This window comes from Dasypus novemcinctus, chromosome 9, assembly GCF_030445035.2.
Source record: "Dasypus novemcinctus isolate mDasNov1 chromosome 9, mDasNov1.1.hap2, whole genome shotgun sequence".
Classification (NCBI taxonomy): Eukaryota; Metazoa; Chordata; class Mammalia; order Cingulata; family Dasypodidae; genus Dasypus; species Dasypus novemcinctus.
Genome location: NC_080681.1, coordinates 98,574,422 through 98,595,455, shown reverse-complemented (window position 1 = coordinate 98,595,455; position 21,034 = coordinate 98,574,422). Strand labels below are relative to the sequence as shown.

At 39.3% G+C, this 21,034-nt stretch overlaps 1 protein-coding gene across 1 annotated transcript in view; it reads left to right on the top strand.

Annotated features, from left to right (window-relative positions):
• Positions 1 to 21,034, top strand: part of AGO3 (argonaute RISC catalytic component 3) — a 189,931-nt gene that overhangs the window by 51,788 nt on the left and 117,109 nt on the right. Inside the window, exon 2 of the mRNA XM_058303895.2 lies at positions 6,085 to 6,256. Within this exon, the coding sequence (XP_058159878.1) occupies positions 6,085 to 6,256 (172 nt within the window). The remainder of the gene's footprint in view (positions 1 to 6,084; positions 6,257 to 21,034) is intronic.

The following is a 21,034-nucleotide window of genomic DNA, read 5'->3' as shown; positions in this document are numbered from 1 at the left end:
TAGGGTTTGAGATAGGGCTCCTCTTTGATTCTTTTGGTTATGGATATCCAATATTCCAGCACCATTTGTTGAAGAAACTCTTCTGTCCCAGTAAGGTGGACTTGGTTGGCTTATCAAAAATCATTTGGGGAGTGGATGTGACTCAAGCAGTTGAGCTCCTACCTCCTACATGGGAGGTCCTGGGTTTGGTTCCCAGTGCTTTCTGAAAAAAATAAAAACAAACAACAAGCAAAACAAATGAAAAAAAACAACTCAGAGAAGCTGATGTGGTTCAGTGGTTGAGCACCAGCTTCTCACATATAAGTCCTGGGTTCAATCCCCAGCCCCCAGTACCTCAAAACAAACAAACAAACAAACAGGGAAGTGGACTTGGCTTAATGGATAGAGCATCTGCCTACCACATGGGAGGTCCATGGTTCAAACCCAGGGCCTCCTTGACCTGTGTGGAGCTGGCCCATGCGCAGTGCTGATGAGTGCAAGGAGTGCCGTGCCACGCAGGGGTGTGCATCGTAAGGAGAGCCGCCCAGCGCAAAAGAAAGTTCAGCCTTCCCAGGAGTGGTACCACACACATGAAGAGCTGACGCAGCAAGATGACGCAACAAAAAGAGAGTGTGCTGCTGACAAGAGTAGAAGTGGACACAGAAGAACACACAGTAAATGGACACAGATAACAGACAACTGGGGTGGGGAGGGAAGGGGTGAGAGATAAATAAAAATCTTAAACAACAACTACCACAACAAAAAACAAAATCAGTTGACCATAGAGGTATGAGTCTAATTCTGAACTCTCAATTCTGTTCTGCTGATGAGTGTGTCTATCTTTATGCCAATACCGTGCTGTTATGTGGTTTTTAAAAAATATTTATTTTATTTACTTCCCCACCCCCTCATTATTTGCACATGCTATCTGTTCATTTTGTGCTTATCTTTCTTTTTGGAGGCACTGGGAACTACACCCGGGACTTCCCTTGTGGGAGGGAGGCGCCTAGTTGCTTGTGCCACCTCTGTCCCTGCTTTGATGTGCCTCTCATTATGTTTTCTTCCTTGTGTCTCTTGTTGTATCATCTTGTTTCGTCAGCTCACCATGCCAGCCCATTGCATCAGCTTGCTGTCTTGTTCATCTTCTTTAGTTGGTACTGGGAACCAAACCTGGGGCCTCCATGTTGTAGGTGGGAACCCAATCCGCTTCCTGTTTACCATGCTGTTTGACCACTGTAGCTTTGTAATATGCTTCAAGTTCAGGAAGGGTTCACCCTCACTCTTCTTTTAAGGGATGTTTTTGACTATTTGGAGCCCCTTTCCCTGCCAAATAAATTTGGTAGTTGCCTTTTCTGTTTCTCTAATGTAGGCTGTTGGAATTTTGATTGGGATTGTGTTAAATCTGTAAAGCAGTTTGGGAAGAATTGATCTTTTCATGATATTTAGTCTTCCTATCCATGAACATGGAAAGTCATTTCATTTGTTTAGGTCTTTGATTTCTTTTTGGAGTATTTTGTAGTTTTCTGAATATAGGTCCTTTATATCCTTGGTTAAATTAATTCTTAGATATTTGAGTCTTTTTTCTTTTCTTTTTGCTATTGTAAATGGAATTTCTTTTTCTTGGTTTCCTCCTGACATTGTTTGGTACTAGTGTATTGAAACATTACTGAATTTTGCATGTTGATCTTGTATCCTGCCGCTTGTTGAACTCATTTATTAGCTCTAGTAGTTTTGTTGTAAATATTTCAGAATTTTTTTAGTGTAAGATTGAATAGTGAGAGGTTTTCTTCCTCTTTTCCAATTTTCATGCCTTTTATTTCTTTATCTTGCCTAATTGCTCTAGGCTGTAGCTAGAACTTCTAGGACAATGTTGAACAACAGTGGTGACAATGGGCATCCTTGTCTTGTTCTTAGAGGGAATGTTTTCAACCTCCCCTTATTGAGTACAATGTTGGCTGTGGGGTTTTTAAAATTTTTTTTCATATACCTTTTATTCCTTCCTTTCACAGTGTTTCTATCAAAAAAGGTGCTGGATTTTGTCAGATGTTTTTTCTATATCAATTGAGTTGATCATCTGGGTTTTTTTCCCTTCAACTTTTTAATGTGGTTTATTACATTGATTTTCTTGTGTTGGACCACCCTTTTATACCAGGGTGAAAACCCACTTGATTGAGATGTATAATTCTTTTAATATGATGTTGGATTTGATTGGCAAGTATTTTGTTGAGAATTTTTACATCAGTATTCATTAGAGAACAATCTGTAATTTTCTTATATTTATATGTGTCACTAGGGTGATGTTGGCTTCATAAAATATGTTGGGCAGTTTTCTCTCCTCAAGTTTTTGGAAGAGTTTAAACAGGATTGGTATTCTTGAAATATTTGGTAGAATTCATCTGTGAAGCTTTCTAGTCCTGGACTTTTCTTTTTTTTTGTAAGATTTTTAATGACTGATTTAATCTCTTTACTTGTGATTCATTTGTTGAGTTCTTGTATTTCTTGTAGAGTCAGTGTAGGTTGTTTGTGCATTTCTAGAAATTTGTGCATTTCATCTAGATTGTCTGATTTTTTGGCATACAGTTTTTCATAATATCCTCTTAATGATCTTTTTTATTTCTGTGGGGTCAATTGTAAAGTTCCCCCTTCCATTCCGGATTTTATTTGCATCTTAATCTCTAGATAGTTACTAATTTCTCTTGCAATTTCTTCTTTGGCCAACTGATGGTTTAGGAGTGTGCCTCCATATTTTTGCAAATTTCCCCCTTTCCTATATATTTTTGATTTCCAGCTTCATTCCATTACGATCAGAGAAGGTCCTTTGTATAATTTAAGTATTTTTATATTTATGGAGACTTGTTTTGTGACCCAACATGTGGTCTATCCTGGAGAAAGAGCCATGAGCACTTGATAAGAATATATAACCTACTGATTTGGGGTGCAAAGTTTTGTCTTTGTCTGTTAGGTCCAGCTCATTTATCATATTGTTTAAGTTCTCTGTTTTCCTTTGTTGATCTTCTGTATAGTTTTTCTATCTATTGACATGAGTTGTTTGTCGATGTTGCCAGTTTTTATTGTAGAGAAGTCTATTTTTCCTTTCAGTTTTGCCAGTTTGCCTTATGTATTTTGGGGTACCCTGGTTGGGTGCATAGATATTTATGACTGTTACTTCTTACTTATGAATTGTCTCTTTTATGAGTATATAATGACCATCTTCATCTCTACAACTTTTTTTTTTCTTTGCATTTAAAGTCTGTTTTGCTATTCCCCTGCTCTTTTGTATGATTTGTATGAACATTATTGATTAGTTGTTTCATATCCTTTATCTCACCTTGAGCTTTGTTTTGTTCCTTAGCCTGACTTATATCTTCCTATTTCTTAGTATTGCTTATAATTTTTTGTTTATGTCTACGTATCTGATTATGGTGGTGCGTTTACTCTGATGGTTAGTTTCTCTCTCTCTCGCCTAGGGATTTTGTGTCACGTGTTGCTGCTGTTCTTTTTCTTGTTTCAGATTGTTCTAGGTCTTTAGGATTGCCCCTGTTTAACTGCCTAAACCAGAGCCATGGACCCAGTAATAAGAGTGCCCAAAAGCCTCTTTTATTTATTTTTACCTTTTTTGCGTGGACTTACATGGTCTGTCAGCAGATGGCGCTCTTCAGCAGACCTCTCCACTCAGACTCTGAGGGGAATGTGTCCCCTGGAACCTAGTCTTGTTGGGCAGTGTAGACTCAATGTTCTGGAGAATTCCCTTTAGGGCAGGCTATTCAGAGCCAAGCCTTGCAAATCAAACTTGCTCAGAAGCCTTGGGCTGACTGTACCCCTCCCTTTTCCCAGGGAGGAATTAAATTTTCACTCAGCGACCAGTCCAGGTCCCCAGGGAGGGTGTTTGAGAAGGCAAGTTCTCTTTTTTTCCCTGTGGGTTCCCAGGGGGAACTATGTCTCCATCCACCCAGCTTGGAAGGGCGTGACCCTTGGGATGCTACAGACCAAGTTTGCTAGCCAAAAGCCAGTTGGCGGTAGGGTGAGTCCTTCCCTATCCCTTTCTGGGAAATTGGACCCCTGTGACCCCTTTGATCTGTAGCTGCCAGCCAGGGGCCAGAGGACCCACTGGTATCTGCTCCAAAGGTTATCAAATGGTTGCTAGCAGCTGCGACTGCTGCCTTATTAATTTTCCCTGCCAAGTCTCCTTTTCTTCGCCCCTCTCTCTTCTGGTTGTTGTCCAGCCTTTCCCTGGTGTCTTAAGCCTTCTAACATTTTCTGGACAGTTTCTGCCTGTCCTCTAGCTCTTTTTCTGCAAGAGAAGTGAGTTTTGTGTGTCTCTAATCCTCCATCTTCCCAGAAGTATCATTGTGTTTTGATATTATTGAAATTGTCTCTCTAAAATTTCAGGCAGTTGTGTTTTTGGTGTTTTTTTTATTCCCCACCCCTTGAGGCTTGCTTGCTGTCTGCTCTCTGTGTCCATTCGCCGTAAGCTCTTCTGTGTTTTTTTTTACTTGTCTCCCTTTTTATTGTGTTACCTTGCTGAGTTGGCACTCCCTGGTACTTGCAGGCCAGCAGCTCTCCGTGGTGCTTGCAGGCCGGCGGTTCTCTGCGGCATGCGGGCGAGCCTGCCTTCACAAGGCAGCCCTGGGATGCAAACCCAGGGCCTCCCATATGGTAAACAGGAGCCCAGCTGATTGAGCCACAGTCACTTTCCCAGGCAGTTGTTTTTTATATATTGTACTTATATCTGGCAAAATAGCTAAACTTACTTAATTTTTATTTACCTGTGGACTTCTCTATGATCACAGCTTTATTTCTTCCTTTCCAAAATGCTTATACTTGTTTCTTTTTCTTGACTCACTGTTCTGGCTAGGAATTCCAGTACGCTGTTGAATATAATTGGTTATAGCAGGTACATTGCCTCATGTCCATTCTCAGGGATGAAAGCTTTGAACATTTCATCACTAAGCATGATATTTGCAGTAGGTTGTTATAGAGAGCTTTTACCAGATTAAGGGACTTTCCTTCTATTCCTAGGTCTCTACTCTATGCCTTTTTGCCCTCACAAATGTATATTGGCTAAAATTTAAAACCTGTTTTTGTATCTGTATGCTCAAAAACTATTTATTTTTAGTCTATTAATTAGTCTCATTTGGGTTTTGTTTGTTAAACCAATCTTTTATTCCTCATCTAAACCCATCTTGGTCATGATACACTGTCCTTTTGATATATTGCTGGATTTAATTTGTTAACATTTTTTAAGGATTTTTGCACATGTTCATGAATGAGATTAGCCTGTGGTGGTAGTGGTGGTTGTTTTCACAATGTCTTTGTCAGGTTTTAGTATCAGGGTTTTTCTGGCATCATATGTTGAATTAGGGTATTTTCCCTTTGTTCCTATTCTCTGTAAGACTTTAAGAGTTGGTATTTTTTTTCTTTAAATGTTTGGAATAATTTTTCAGTGAAGCCATCTTGATCTGATTTTTAAAAAATATATTTTTTATTTGTGAATTTAAATTTTTAAAAATAATTGTAGGTCTTTTCAAATATTATATAGTTTTTGTGTTGGCAAGTTGTATTTTTCCAGGAATTTTTTTCATCCAGTTTTCAATTTTGCTGACACAATGTTCATAAAATCTTCAGTATTTGTATTAATATTGGTTTTTTGTGCCTTTTTTTCTACCTTAAGAAAGTCAGTCTTACTGAAGTATATCAATTTTATTTATCTTTTCAAATAATCAAATTTGTGCTTTGTTGACCCATTTTTTTATGTATTATTTTTTATTTTGTTCACTTGTGCTCTTACCTTTATTATGTCCTTCTATTTTCTTTGATCTCACACTCTCTGTGTCTGTCTTGTGCTTGTTCATGCTCCTTAGGCTTGCATGATTTCTCCCTTCTCTCTACCTTATTCCAAAACAATTTCCAGAGGTGTACACAGTTTTAAAAAGATGAAAAGAGGAAGTTGGAATGAAAGAAGTTGTCATGCTAGGAATGATGTTGTCTTTCAATACAGTTTTTAACTATGTAGCAGCTATATTTTTAATTGTAACACAATCTGGATGGCATGATTATCAAATGCAACTTCTAACAGTTACTCTTTTTTTTTTTCCTCCCTGGCAGGACCCGTTGGGGCCCAGCCCCTACTCATGGTGCCCAGACGACCTGGCTATGGCACCATGGGCAAACCCATTAAACTGCTGGCTAACTGTTTTCAAGTTGAAATCCCAAAGATTGATGTCTACCTCTATGAGGTAGATATTAAACCAGATAAGTGTCCTAGGAGAGTGAACAGGTAAGAATCATAAAGCTGCAGAGATCATTTACTATGGATATTGTCTTTGCTTTATTCATGTTTATCTTCTGTATAATGTATAATATATAATATTTTGGCCAAGAACACATACTAAATGTTTTTGAAATTGATTTGTACTTTGTAACTGTTATGGTAAGAAAAATCTGTATACTGTCTTGAAATAATTTCGTTATAATGTGACATGTTTTTCCTGCAATAATAGAAAATTTCAAGTAATTTTTATATACTCTTGAAATCAGGCTGTGAATCTGAACATCCTTTTTCCCTTGCAGTTAGATAATGTTTCTGTTCTTTTTTTTTTTTTTTTTTTTTGTCTCCACTCCACCCTCACTTTATTTACCTGTTTATTAATTTTCCATTTGAGATGATGGTGGTTGTGGTAACAGTTTTTGGTGAGACGGAATCATGGTTTTGTGTTTTCTGTTTCATGACTCCTCAACTCCTGTCTGTTCTCTACTCTTTTGTAACAATAGGCATATAAGATGTATAACTGTTTGTCAGTGTGTTTTCAACAAGCTCCCTCCCTTGATGCCATATATAAGACAAACTCTGGTCTACAAAATGTGGAGAATATAAAGGGAATTTATGACATAGTTTATACCAAAAAGGAGCTTATACTCTGGTTTAAAAAAAAAAAAAAAAGGCTTAAGAGCAAAACATTTAGAAAACAATATAATATTCAGCATTTAACAATATAAAATTAGCATTTTGGTTTGTACTATCAAGTATCCCAGCCTTTTCTTATTCATTAAACTTTGTTAAGAACCTTCATTCAAAAGTCAGATGGTTATTGCTGTCAATAAATTTATAATTTAGTAGAGAAGATGTGACATAAAAAATATGAAGGTCTCATGTCTTTTTCTTGGGCTTGCCATCCTAATTGTTAGTATCTCTGTTATAATTGAAAGTGAATGAGCTACTAAGAGACTATGTGATAACATATTTAAAAATGCATGTGAGGGAAACAGATGTGGCTTAACCAATTGGGCCCTTGTCTACCATATGGGAGATTCAGGGTTCAATGGCCAGGGCCTTCTGGTGAGGGCAAGCTGGCCCATGTGAAGTGCCAGCCCATGCGGGAATGAGACCTTGAGCAGAAGAGCCACCCTACATGGGAATGCCGCTCTTGTGCAGGAAAGCTGCCCCATGCAGGAGTGCTGGCCAATGCGGAGAGCTGACACAGCAAGACGATGCAACAAGAGACACAGAGGAGAGAAAATAAGAAGGTGTAGCAGAATGGGAGCTGAGGTGGTGCAAGAGAGTAATCACCTCTCTTCCACTCCCGAAGGTCCCAGAATCAGTTCCCGGAGCTGCCTAATGAGAATACAAGCAGACACAGAAGAACCACAGCAAATGAACACAGAGAGCAGACAACAGGGGAAACAGGGGGGAGAAATAAATAAAATAAATCTTTAAAAAAAAAAAAGGCATATTAAACTGTGAGAAGAAATGAAGTTGTAAAGCATGACCAACCTGGAGGACATTATGTTGAGTGAAGCAAGCCAGACACAAAAGGACAAAATACTGTATGATTGCATTACTGTGAGCTAAATACATGGTGTAACATATTTTATGATTCCATTTATATAAAATGATAATATAAATTTTAAAATGCATATGAATGTTATAGTTAACTTGTGATGCAGAGCTCTTTTTAAGGTCAGGAAAGGAGCTGTGGAGTACTATAAGGAAAGAACCTAAGAGATCAGTTAATCTATTATCTTCTTTCAGTAGCTGAAATCCAGAAACTCAACAACAGTTCTCATAGCAAAGGTGTAAACCAGAGCTCCAGAATCCTGACTAGGTAGTCATTATGAAATATTTTGTAAAAAGAGAAGAAAAGAAATTGAGTTAATTTAAAACATTTGGTAGGATTTTGGATAGCTATAGTAAAAAGAACTTTTTTTTTTTTTTTAAGAGGGACAGCATTAACAGTCACAATGGTTGAAAAGAACCAAGTGTAGTGAGCCTAAGCCAGGCTCTTAAGGGAAGGGTTCTGGAGGTATCTATGAATGAACCTCTTTCCTGAGCTTCAGACTAATACCAGGAAGTCTGTAAAGTGCTTCAAACACAACTAGTCAAAACAATTCATTCTCTCTGTCCCTAATTCTTGCTCATACTACTGATGTATTTCTCTGCCTAAACTCCCCAAATAAACCTTTCATTTCCTTTTTCACTTATTGGTCAAAATGTCCTATTGCTTCTCCTTCAAAAATTGTTCCCTAACCTGGGCCCTCTCTATCCACACTGCTACCACCTTGGTTTCAGACCCATATTTCTTATCTATACTATTTTAACAATCTTCTTATTAGTCTCCCTAACATCTCTCTTTCTCCGTTCTAGTTAATTAGCCACACTTCTGGCATTGTATCTTGTTTTTTTTAAGAGGTTCTGAGGATTGAATCAAGGACCATGTACATGTGAAGCAAGTGCTCAACCACTGAACTACACCTACTCCCTCATTGTTACCTTTCTAAACAAGAAATCTAATTATGTTACTTCCCAATTATGTTACTTCCCAACAGCTCCCTGTTGCCTACAGAATAGCATCCCAAACTTAGTGTAGCTCACCCTTAGTTTGGCTCTAACCAGTGTCCTTTCCATGTTTTGCAACCCTTATCTGGAATGCCCTTCTCTCCCCTAATTTATCTGGCAAATTTCTTTTATGTTTTAAGACAAACTTTTGAACTCTACAGTCACATAGTATCACTCTTCTATGACCTTGTATGCTTGCTGTATACTTCTCTTGTGGTATTTATAGTGCATTGTGGTTATTTTTGCTCCCCAACATAACCCTTTCTTGAAAAGGTATGTTCTTATCACCATCATCTTTGTAGCCCTGGTCTTAGCTCAATGATTTGTACATAATAAATACTAAATAGATTGAATGAAGTGCTTTACAAGTAAAATGGGATGGGTTTGATGGTGGGGGACAGGAAGAGAACTAGAGATTATAGAGGGCAATATATGCCCAGATTAGGATTTTTCAGTGATCTAATCTTCTGTTTTAGGATCCCTGACAAAACTGTAAGGGTAGATTTTGTCTTTTTCTCTTTGCTCTTTTCAGTGTCTTTCTTTCTGCTAGCTGTCACCCACTTACTTTGACTTAAACTGTTTCATGCTGTACTCTGAATCAAATTGCCATTTTCTTATTTCTCAAAACTGGGATGCTATTGTATAAATTTGGATAAGGATAATCCTGACCCTTCTGGTAGATTTTGTATCTTAAAAAAGGTATATTAATGTAAGTCATTACATTAATACATTATATACAACTGATAGAACAGTATTAATCAGTCAAAGGGATGCTGATAAAAAGGTACCAGAAATCTATTGGTTTTTATAAAGAGTGTTTATTTGGACTAAAAGCTTACAGTTACAAGGCCCTAAAGAGTCTAACTCAAGGTTAGTTTCTCACCAAAGTTAGTTGCCATGTGTTGAAGCAAGATGGCAAGTGGTCTCTGCCTGATCTCCTGGGCCTTAGCTGCTCAGCTGCTCTGTTCTCTTCTGCTGCAAGCATCAGGTGAATGGTTCATCTTTCCCCGGGGCACAGGGTCAAAGTTCTATCCTCTTCCGTGTCATGAGAAAGTTTTCTCTCTGGCAGTATGGAATTCGTTCTCTTGTATATCTTCTTCTGTGTCTTTTTTTTTTTTTCCCTTTCCCCCCATTTAAAGATTTATTTATTTATTTTTCTCCCCTCCCCCCTTCCCCGGTTGTCGTTTCTCTGTGTCTATTTGCTGCGTCTTCTTTGTCCGCTTCTGTTGTAGTCAACAGCATGGGAATCTGTGTTTCTTTCCGCTGTGTCATTTTGTTGTGTCAGCTCTCTTTCGTGCTGGGCGGCTCTCCTTACGGGACGCACTCCTTGCGCGTGGGGCTCCCCTACATGGGGCACACCCCTGCGTGGCACAGCACTCCTTGCGTGCATCAGCACTGCGCATGGGCCAGCTCCACACGGGTCAAGGAGGTCCGTGGTTTGAACCGCGGACCTCCCATGTTGTAGACGAACACCCTAACCACTGGGCCAAGTCCACTGCCCCTTCTGTGTCTTCTTGAGTGAGTGCCTGTTTGTATTAGCCAACCAAGGGGACAGGGACCTAATCTGAGTTACACCCTGCTGCTGTGGTCGAATCAAAGCCCTAATCTTAGCATAATTTAATCAAAGATATCTCAACTAAATCTAATACAATCAAAGGGTATCATGCCCAGGGAACAGACTAGTTTACAAACATAATCCTTCTTTTTTGGAATTCATGAATATTATCAAACAGCTACAAATGTGTAAGGCAGATATTTCCAAGCTGAATTTACTTGGAGATATCAAAATGGTTGAAATTGAGGGAATAGTGGGGGGTGGAGGCCTAGGGGATAGAGAGACAGCATTGGAAATTATTTTTAGTATTCCAGATGAGTTTATGAGAGAGTGAGTCTGTAGCACTAATATTGAGTAAAAAAGAACAAAATTATTAATTATGTTCCTTCCTTTACCTAATTTTTATTTATTTATTTTTAAGATTTTTATTTATTTCTCCTTGCCCCCCGCCCCACCCCCCCCCCCCGTCTGCTCTGTGTTCATTTACAGTGTGTTCTGTCTGCTTGTGTTCTCGGCGGCACCGGGAATCTGTGTCTCTTTTTGTTGCATCATCTTGCTGCATCAGCTCTCCTTGTGTGCAGCGCCACTCCTGGGCAGGCTGCGCTTTTTTCTCATGGGGTGGCTCAATGTGGGGCATACTCCTTGAGCGTGAGGCTCCTCTACACGGGGAACACCCCTGTGTGGCATGGTACTCGTTGTGTGCGGCAGTGCTACGCATAGGCCAGTTTACCACACACGGGCCAGGAGGCCCTGGGTTTGAACCCTGGACCTCCCATGTGGTAAGCAGACGCTCCATCAGCTGAGCCATGTCAGTTACCCCTTTACCTAACTTTTTAAATTTGGAGTGGGTGTGAGGGAGTATTTGTGTATTTATGTGTCAGTGAAGTTGCTTAGCAAGGTGTTTCACATGTAATTGATTAACATGCTAGTTAAATTTTGGAAAAAAACAAATGTAAGGGAAGCAGATTTGGCTCAACTGGTAGAGCATCCGCCTACCACATGGGAGGTCCAGGGTTCAAACCCAGGGCCTCCTGACCTGTGTGGTGAGCTGGCCCACTGATGCGTGCAAGGACTGCTGTACCACACGGGTGTCCCCCACGTAGGGGAGCCCCATGCGCAAGGAGTGCGCCCCGTAAGGAGAGCCGCCCTGTGTGAAAAAAGCACTGCCTGCCCAGGAGTGGCACTGCACACACGGAGAGCTGACACAGCAGAATGACTCAACAAAAAGAGACATAGATTCCTGGTGCCAATGACAGCAGTCCAAGTGGACACAGAAGAGCACATAGTGAATGGACAGAGAGAGCAGACAACTGGGGTGGGGGGACGGGAAGGGGAAAGAAATAAAAGAAGTCTTTAAAAAATAAATTAGTATGATACATTCTGGCTTTAATTTATTATCATGGTGACATCTCAATTCATTTCATCTTTAGGTTGCTTTGTCTTATTATATTATTTGTCAATAATAGCAAAGGATCTGCAATTTAGATGTTTTCAAGTATAAATTTTTTACCATATACCTTTTCATAGGCACTGTAGGACCTTTTTGGGAATCTTAAAAATGTCATAAATCAGTTTCATGCTTTGTTAATTACACCTGTTTTTTTTCCCTCCCACTCATGCACTCAGACTCAGTTACACCTATTTTTAATTGCTGTCAACTCACTTTTATGCCATCATCTGCAAAACTTACTCTCTTCATTCTCTTCAGCGGACTTGCTTTTGTCTTCAGTTTTTGTAATATTACTACATGACTATGTAGTTAAACTGTAGTTGGGGTTCTGAAATTGGTGGTTTATTTAAGTTCCTAAACTTCAAAAACTGAAATTCTAGAAGTTAGAAGGCACTTGATAAAACTTTACAATTCATTTCCAATATTAGCTAAACATTAAGGCCCAAAATGCAGTGGTTTAGTTATATCTAATTTTAACTTATCCAAAATATTTAAAACTAGAACAAATTGTTGAGTTTCTTATTAGTGTAAAGGTTTTGTTGCCTTCTATAAAGTGATTCTCTTATAAGTAACTTAAGTTTTTTAATACTTAAAGCAACACATATGAGGTTTCTCTTGCTCATATGCCAAATGCACAAATATTTGGCACTATGACAGTCATAATAGAATGATATATTTATTGTACTCAAACAAATTTCCACTTTAGTTAGAGAAGTTTTCTTGGACAGAATATCCAGGAAATGTTTGTGAATCCTTTTGGGAGTCATCTGCTTTCCAAATTTATTCTTAAACTTTCTCTGTTGCTTTTTTGGTCCTTTCCTCCTTTTTGGGGAGAAGCAGGGATATTTCCTTCTGTTGTTTCTCTGTTAAATGATTTTGACTGAAAATGATCATTTGGTCAGAGAGCATGTTTATTAGCAGATTTCCTTGTTTCTAATCTCAGTGTTATGTTAGTTTTTAAAAGAAAGCTAATCATAATAAATATTAGGTAATAGTTTAAATTTACAGTAGTTGATCTCTATCTCTCACTAGAGTATTTTTCAGATAAATAGCTTTTTGTTTTTCAAAATTTTATTGAAGTATATCATACATAGATGCACATACCTAAATAATAAGTATATAGTAAAAGTTGTGAACTTGCAAAACAAACATGCATAGCATTGTACAGGGCTCCCATACATTACACAACCATCAACACCTTGAATTGTTATGAAATGTTTGTTACAAATTATGAAAGAATATTGTCAAAATATTACTTTTTCTATAGCCCATATTTTACATTTGGTGTTATTTTTTCCCCCAACTCATCTGATTATTAGCATATCCGGTATTAAAATTATATATTTATTATAGTTCATGTTCCACCACTGGCTTCCTGTGTTACACAGTTCCATGGTTTGTATCGTGCATTCAAAGTGTACACTCAGTGGCTCTCATTTTCATCACAGACTCATGCTCTCATAATCTCAGTCAATTTTAGTGCGTTTTTTTTTTTAAAGGAAAAATCCCATATCCCCTTATTTATTTTTCTCCCCCCTCCCTCCATTGTTTGCTCTCTCTGTCCATTTGCTGTGTTCTTCTGTGCCTGCTTGTATTCTCATTAGGTGGCTCCGGGAACCAATCCTGGGACCTTCCGGAGTGGGAGAGAGGTGATCATTCTCTTGCACCACTTCAGCTCCCTGGTTTGCTAAGTCTCTTAATGTCTTTCCTCTGTGTCTCTTTTTGTTGTGTCAGCTCTCTGCATTAGCCGGCACTCCTGTGCGGGGTGGCACTCTACTTGGGCCAGCACTCTGAGTGGGCCAGTTCACCATATAGGTAGATGGGAACCCAATTGCTTGAGCCACATCCGCTTCCCTTCCTCTTTATTTTAATCATATTATTTTTCTTATTATTGAGCTGTAGGGGTTCTTTATAATTTCCAAATGCAAGTCCTTTATCAGATCTATGATTTGCAAAAGTTTTCTCCCTTTCTTGATGGTGTCCTTTGAAGCACAAACATCTTTAATTTTAATGATGCCCAATTAATTTTTTATTTTGTTGTGCTTTTGGTATCATATCTGTAAAGACGTATACTTCTGAATAAAATGATTTAGTTGACATACCTTAGAAAACACTGCCATTGAAATTCTTTACTTTCAGTTGTAGTTTTGAGTATTTGGCAATCTCAGGAAAGTTATACCATACAAAATGTCATGTGGTAAACAAGTTTTATTTTCCTTGTGCGTTATTAACTTGGAAGGGAGGAAAGCTAACAGATGGTGATTATTTCATATCTCAAAATTGTTTTAGAGTAGAAATAAATTACTCAACAGAAATTATTCTTTTTTGGCTAATATTCTCATTTGAAATTTTAAGACACTCTTATAAATAAATATATATCTAAATGTAAGAGACTTGTAGGTAGGTATTATTCCTAACATCTGTCCATTATAATTGTTTTTTTAAGAGAGAAACTTTTTTTTTTAAGATTTATTTATTTACTTATTTCTCTCCCCTCCCCCCCACCCCAGTTGTCTGTTCTCTATGTCTATTTTGCTGCGTCTTCTTTGTCTGCTTCTGTTGTTGTCAGCGGCATGGGAATCTGTGTTTCTTTTTGTTGCATCATCTTTTTTTTTTCTTTTTTTTTTTTTTTTTTAAGATTTATTTATTTATTTTATTCCCCCCACCCCAGTTGTCTGTTCTCTGTGTCTACTTGCTGCATCTTGTTTCTTTGTCTGCTTCTGTTGTCATCAGCGGAACGGGAAGTGTGGGTGGCGCTATTCCTGGGCAGGCTGCACTTTTCTTTCGCACTGGGCGCTCTCCTTACGGGTGCACTCCTTTGTTGCGTCATCTTGTTGTGTCACCTCTCCGTGTGTGCGGCACCATTCCTGGGCAGGCTGCATTTTCTTTCGTGCTGGGCGGCTCTCCTTATGGGACGCATTCCTTGCGTGTGGGGCTCCCCTACGCGGGGGACACCCCAGCATGGCACAGCACTCCTTGTGCCCATCAGCACTGCACATGGGCCAGCTCCACATGGGTCAAGGAGGCCCCGGGTTTGAACCGCGGACCTCCCATGTGGTAGATGGATACCCTAACCACTGGGCCAAGTCCCCCGCCTGTCCATTATAATTATAGCTGTATAGTATTCCATTTTGTGGATGTGCCTTCATCTGTTTAACTAGTCCCCTATTAGTAGACTTTTAGATTGCTCCTTTTTTGTTGTTGTTTGAGTTCAATGAAAATAAACCAATTATCTAAATTTACCATATGATCTTATCAAGATAGAATGCTAAAGTACTAAATTGTCTTAATTTAAGGGATATATGGACTGTTATAATTCCAAATCGTGCAGTTACTTTTTTAAAATTTAACTCAGCGGGAAGAGTGCATCCAGTACCCATGTGGAATCTAAGCCCTCACTTGACATAGGTGTGCAATGGACACAACCAATCCAATGTCCACAGAGAAAATGTGGAATGGGTGTGGGAAAAGTAGCCATGGGGGCTGCTGGGTGTGGGGAACGGGAGGAAGAGATGAGATGTGGAGGCGTTTTCGGGACGTGGAGTTGTCCTGGATAGTGCTTCACGGACAATTACGGGACACTGTAGATCCCCCCAGGGCCCACTGGATGGAACGTGAGAGAGTCTGGGCTATGATGTGGACCATTGACTATGGGGTGCAGTGATGCTCAAGAGATGAACTTACCAGGTGCAATGGATGTATCACGATGATGGGAGAGAGTGTTGCTGTGGGGGGAGTGGGGGGCGGGGGCGGTGGGGTTGAATGGGACCTCATATATATTTTTTTAATGTAATTAAAAATAATAATAATAAATATTTAAAATAAAATAAAATAAAATTGCAAAAAAAAAAAATTTAACTCAAAGATCATCTTTGTTATATATACACCACGCCATCTCTTTTGGATCTTCTGTACATTTTCATTAACGGTTTAATTAATTGTGCCCCTGTTTTGTGTCAGGTGCTGTTCTAGGTTCTAGAAATAATGTAAATAAGACATAGTTTCTGCTAAGGATTTCATAGTCTGTATGGAGTAACAGGTTCTTTAAGATATGCATTATGGGGAATCGGACGTGGCTCAGCTGATAGAGCGTCCACCTACCATATGGGAGGGTCCAGGGTTTGATACCCAGGGCCTCCTGACCAGTGTGGTGAGCTGGCCTATGTGCAGAGCTGCTATGTTCAAGGAGTTCTGTGCCATTCAGGGGTGCCCCATGTGCAAGGATTGCGCCCTGCAAGGAGAGCTGCCCTGCGTGAAAAAAACACAGCCTGCCCAGGAGTGGCGCCACACACACAGAGAGCTGACGCAGCAAGATGACAAAATAAAAAGAGACGCAGTTTCCCAGTGGCGTCTAATAATGCAAGCAGATGCAGAAGAACATGCAGCAAATGGACACAGAGAGCAGACAATGGTGAGGGACGGGTGGAGAGAAATAAAATAAATCTTAAAAAAAAAAAATTAACTAGGTATGGGGGGAAATGGGAGAGAAGAAAAATTTCATAGTTCCTAGGCTTGTGCAATGATGATGGCTTTAACAGAAATAAAGTTGGTGAAAGGACTGGGGTTTTTATATTCTGTTTTGGACATTTGGAGGTTGAATTGCATAAGATGGGTCAAAGTGGAGAAATTCAGTAGTTTATTAGAAATACATGCCTAGAGCTTAGGAGATAAGTCAAAATGGAGATTCATATTTGAGACTTGTCAGCATGTATAAGTGATAGTTTTAAGGTAGGGAAAGTGTGTAGAGTCAAGATAAGAGGACTGACAATAGATCTCTGGGGAAACTATTGTTTGTCTCATAGAGATTGGAAAAGTAAGAACCAGGCAGGACAAAAAGTAGAAGCTATTTCAGAGAAGACAAGGCAGGGACCATGATTTTCAAAGCACAAGGACAAGGAATTAATCACAGTGGCTTATGCTATACAGAAGCCAAGAGTGTAAAGACTGATAAGAGATCATTACATCTGGCAATTAGGAACTCATCGATGGCCTGAGTGAGATGTGTTCCAGAGGGGGATGTTAATGTAAATCAGATTGATTTAAAATTCATTTCTCAATCTAAAGTAATCTATCAATTAATTCTAAATACTTAGAAATGTTTACTATACTGGATTAGCTGATTAATGTATTTTTATAAGATTATAAGAGTCTGTGCCCATGTGAAACCGATTATCTAGTTGGAGACAAAATAATTCACATGTGAAATAACTACCAAGATCGTTTATAGTAAGATGCTCTGGTGTACTACAGATTTTATATTATAAAATATTAAAATTTGATCTAAAGTATAACCACACTCTCCTTTATTTGTTTTCAAATTTTACTTCATGCATAAGTATTCTGTACTACTTATCATAGGTAAATGAAGATAAATTAGAAGGTTGGAAGGATACAAAAAGAATCCGCCAGTGTTTTAGTTCTGTTTTATAATGCTTCCTTCTTTCTGTCTATACTATAGTAATGGATTAATTTATTTATTGTAGCTGTAAATAATGAATTAATGTTAGTAGACATTTTCGAGGAAAATATTCTCTTTTTTTAAAATATTTTCTCCCTTTCTGTGGGTTGTTTCACTTTTTTTTTTTTTAAGATTTATTTATTTCTCTCCCTTTACTCCCCCACCCCAGTTGCCCCCCCTCTGTGTCTATTTATTGCATCTTCTTTGTCCGCTTCTGTTGTCAGCGGCATGGGAATCTGTGTTTCTTTTTGCTGTGTCAGCTCTCCGTGTGTGCGGCACCACCCCTGGGCAGGCTGCACTTTCCTCTGCACTGGGCGCCTCTCCTTACGGGGCGCACCCCCTGCGCGGGGGGGGCACCCCTGCTTGGCAAAGCACTTCCTACATGCATCAGCACTGCACATGGGCCAGCTCCACACGGGTCAAGGAAGCCCGGGGTTCGAACCACAGACTTCCATGTGGTAGACGGATGCCCTAACCACTGGGCCAGGTCTGCCGCCCGGAAAATATTCTTTGATGTCTTTCTTTTTATAGACTAGGATAACACTTCCCATTATACCTTTTAGAGCAGAGAATTAAGAGATATTAAAAATGAGTTTGGGGAAGCGAATTTGACCCAATGGATAGGGCATCCGCCTACCACATGGGAGGTTCGCGGTTCAAATCCCAAGCCTCCTTGACCCATGTAGAGCTGGCCCATGCACAGTGCTGATGTGCGCAAGTAATGCCGTGCCATGCAAGGGTGTCCCCCGCTTAGGGGAGCCCCACGTGCAAGGAGTGCTCCCCGTACAGAGAACTGCCCAGAGCGGAGCAGAGAGCAGCCTGCCCAGGAATGGCGCCACACACATGGAGAGCTGACACAACAAGACACAACGAAAAGAGATACATTCTCGGTGCTGCTGATAAGGATAGAAGCAGTCACAGAAGAACACACAGCAAATAGACACAGAGAGCAGACAACTGGGGCGGGAAGGGGAGAGAAATAAATAAAAAATAAATCTTTAAAAAAAAGTTTGAAGATAGGTCTTTATGAGCATGAGCTTATAGTAACAACAGAAAAATAGCTTTCTTTTCCTTTTTCTTTTAACATTAATGTTCCTTCTCTTACCATTTTTCTGCTGTATGAGTCAGGTGGTAAAGGGGAACTTAGTGAAATCACTATTAAATTTTACTTTTCAGTATGCACCAGAGCATGGTGGAGTAAAAAGACTTGGTGCCAGAATGTAGGAAGTGGTGGTTGAGGTAAGAGTGGGAAGGTAGGCTGTAACCATTTATAAAAAATTAACTTAGGTAGGTTCCATTTTTGGAGTAGCTTAGGGATTGTGCAATGGATCACCTTCCATTTGTATACTATACTCTGCAGGAAACCTACCCTCTTAACAGTAGTCTGAAGTTATTAAAAAGGAAACCACTAGAGGTTTCCTTCCTTCCTTCCTTCCTTCCTTCCTTCCTTCCTTCCCTTTCTTCCCTTCCTTCCCTTCCTTCCTTCAATAAAAGTTAATAGATCACATACATCGTTACATTAAAAAAAACATCAGGCGTTCCTGTATAACCCACACCCCACTCCCCCATGACTAGAAGTTCTTATCCCCATTTACTCAGATATTTTTTCCCAAATTGCTTTCCTTTGTACTGCTTTATAAATTAGAATATTTTGTGTGTTTTCATTATTGTAGTTTTATTTCTTATGGTAAGCTAAGAGATGGGCTTAGCAATATACATTTGAATATTTTGCTAAAATTTTTATATTTGAACAAAAGATCAAAGGGTCACCCCCAACACATTCTTACAGTAAGAAGTAATGTTCCAAAACTACAGTGTAGAGAAATACAGAATTCATTCTTTTTGCTAATTTGCTAAATTTGATAATGAATTGTGATGTGTATATTTGTTGTTTTGACAACTTCAGTGTAATTTCTAAAGTATATTTGTAAGATGATTATGCTTACATTTTTATATAACTATAGTATCATACATATTTGCTCCTCTTCCCCCTGCCTCCCAAGTACTTTCTTTTTTTTTTTTTTTTTTAAGGTTTATTTATTTATTTTATTTTCTCTCCCCTCCACCCCCACCCCAGTTGTCTGTTCTCTCTGTCTATTTGCTGCATGTTCTTCTTTGGCTGCTTCTGATGTTGTCAGCGGCACGGGAATCTGTGTTTCTTTTTGTTGTGCCATCTTGTGTCAGCTCTATGTGTGTGCGGTGCCATTCCTGGGCAGGCTGAACTTTCTTTTGCACTGGGCGGCTCTCCTTAGGGGGCGCACTCCTTGTGCGTGGGGCTCCCCTACATGGGGGACACCCCTGTGTGGCACGGCATTCCTTGTGCGCATCAGCACTGCGCGTGGGCCAGCTCCACACGGGTCAAGGAGGCCTGGGGTTTGAACCGCGGACCTCCCATGTGGTAGATGGACGCCCTAACCACTGGGCCAAGTCCGCTTCCCCCAAGTACTTTCAATAATATCCTTTTTGGTCTTTATAACAGCTCTGATAGTGTTATCTCATTTTATGGAAAAAGAAGCTAAAGTCAGAGAGGCCATGTAACTTTCATGACATTTTCCTGGCAGAATGGTCCTGAAAACTCATGTTTACTCATTTTTTCTCCTATACCTATGTTACCACATATTTTAAAGATTTTTCATGTTGGCAATTTTCCAATTCAAACTTTGTTCATAATAAGCATCTTTGCTGCTATAGCTAATTAGATAAATTACTGTTTACTAGAGTTCTTTAGTTCCATGCCTTCCTGGTAAACATTCTAATAAACTACCCTTTGCCATAGTATTTTTTTTTTTAAGATTTATTTTATTTATTGATCCCCCCACCCTTTGTTTTTTGTACTTGTTCTGTGTTGTCTGTCCATTCACTGTGCCTTCTGCTTCTGCTTGTCTTCTTTTTAGGAGGCACGGGGAACTGAACCTGAGACCTCACATGTGGGAGAGAGGCACTGTCACTTGAGCCACCTCCACTCCCTGCTTTGTTGTCCTCTCATTGTGTTTCCTCTTTGTTTCTCCTTGTTGTGTCGTCTTGTTGCATCAGCTCGCCGCACCAGCCTGTTGTGTCAGCTCTCCGTTTTGCTTGTCTTCTCTAGGAGGCACTGGGAACCAAATCTGGGACCTCCCATGCTGTAGGCAGGAGCTCAGTTGCTTGAGCCACATCTGCTTCCCTGCCATAGTATTTTTTTAAATAAGAAATGAGAATTTACAGTTCACGGTTTGGTCATTTTGTTAACTTGCATACTAAAATGTTGTTAAAACTATATGTCAGTTGATAAGGGCTTTAAGAGGAGAGCCATGGTAATAAATCATAGTCCTCATGAAAGCTGATTCCCTTTAAAGCACAGAGTTTTGGCAGTTATGAATTTAAAAGTACTTGATTGTTAAAATTGCCCAATGTACTATATAATTCTAAGGCTTTGAAGTAAACTGTCAAATATTCAGTATATTCATAAAGAAGTTATGATAAAATCTGCAGTGTTCCATTATTTGGTGTTTTCTTAATTAAATTTTACTGTTAGAGAGAATTGTAGAGATTATTTAATTCTTTCTTCCAGTTGGTACCTTCCCCGACAGTTGGTCACATTGCTGCTCTGTGAACCAGTTCTATCAAAGATGAACTCATATGCTTTACAGGGTAGCATAATCCACTTTTGAATGACTCTGGTGGTTAGAAAATGTTGAAAATTTTTCCCAAAATCTGGTTCCCTATATTTTTCCAACTGTTTTTCCTAGTTTTGCCCTCTAGTAAAAGGTAGATTTTCTACTC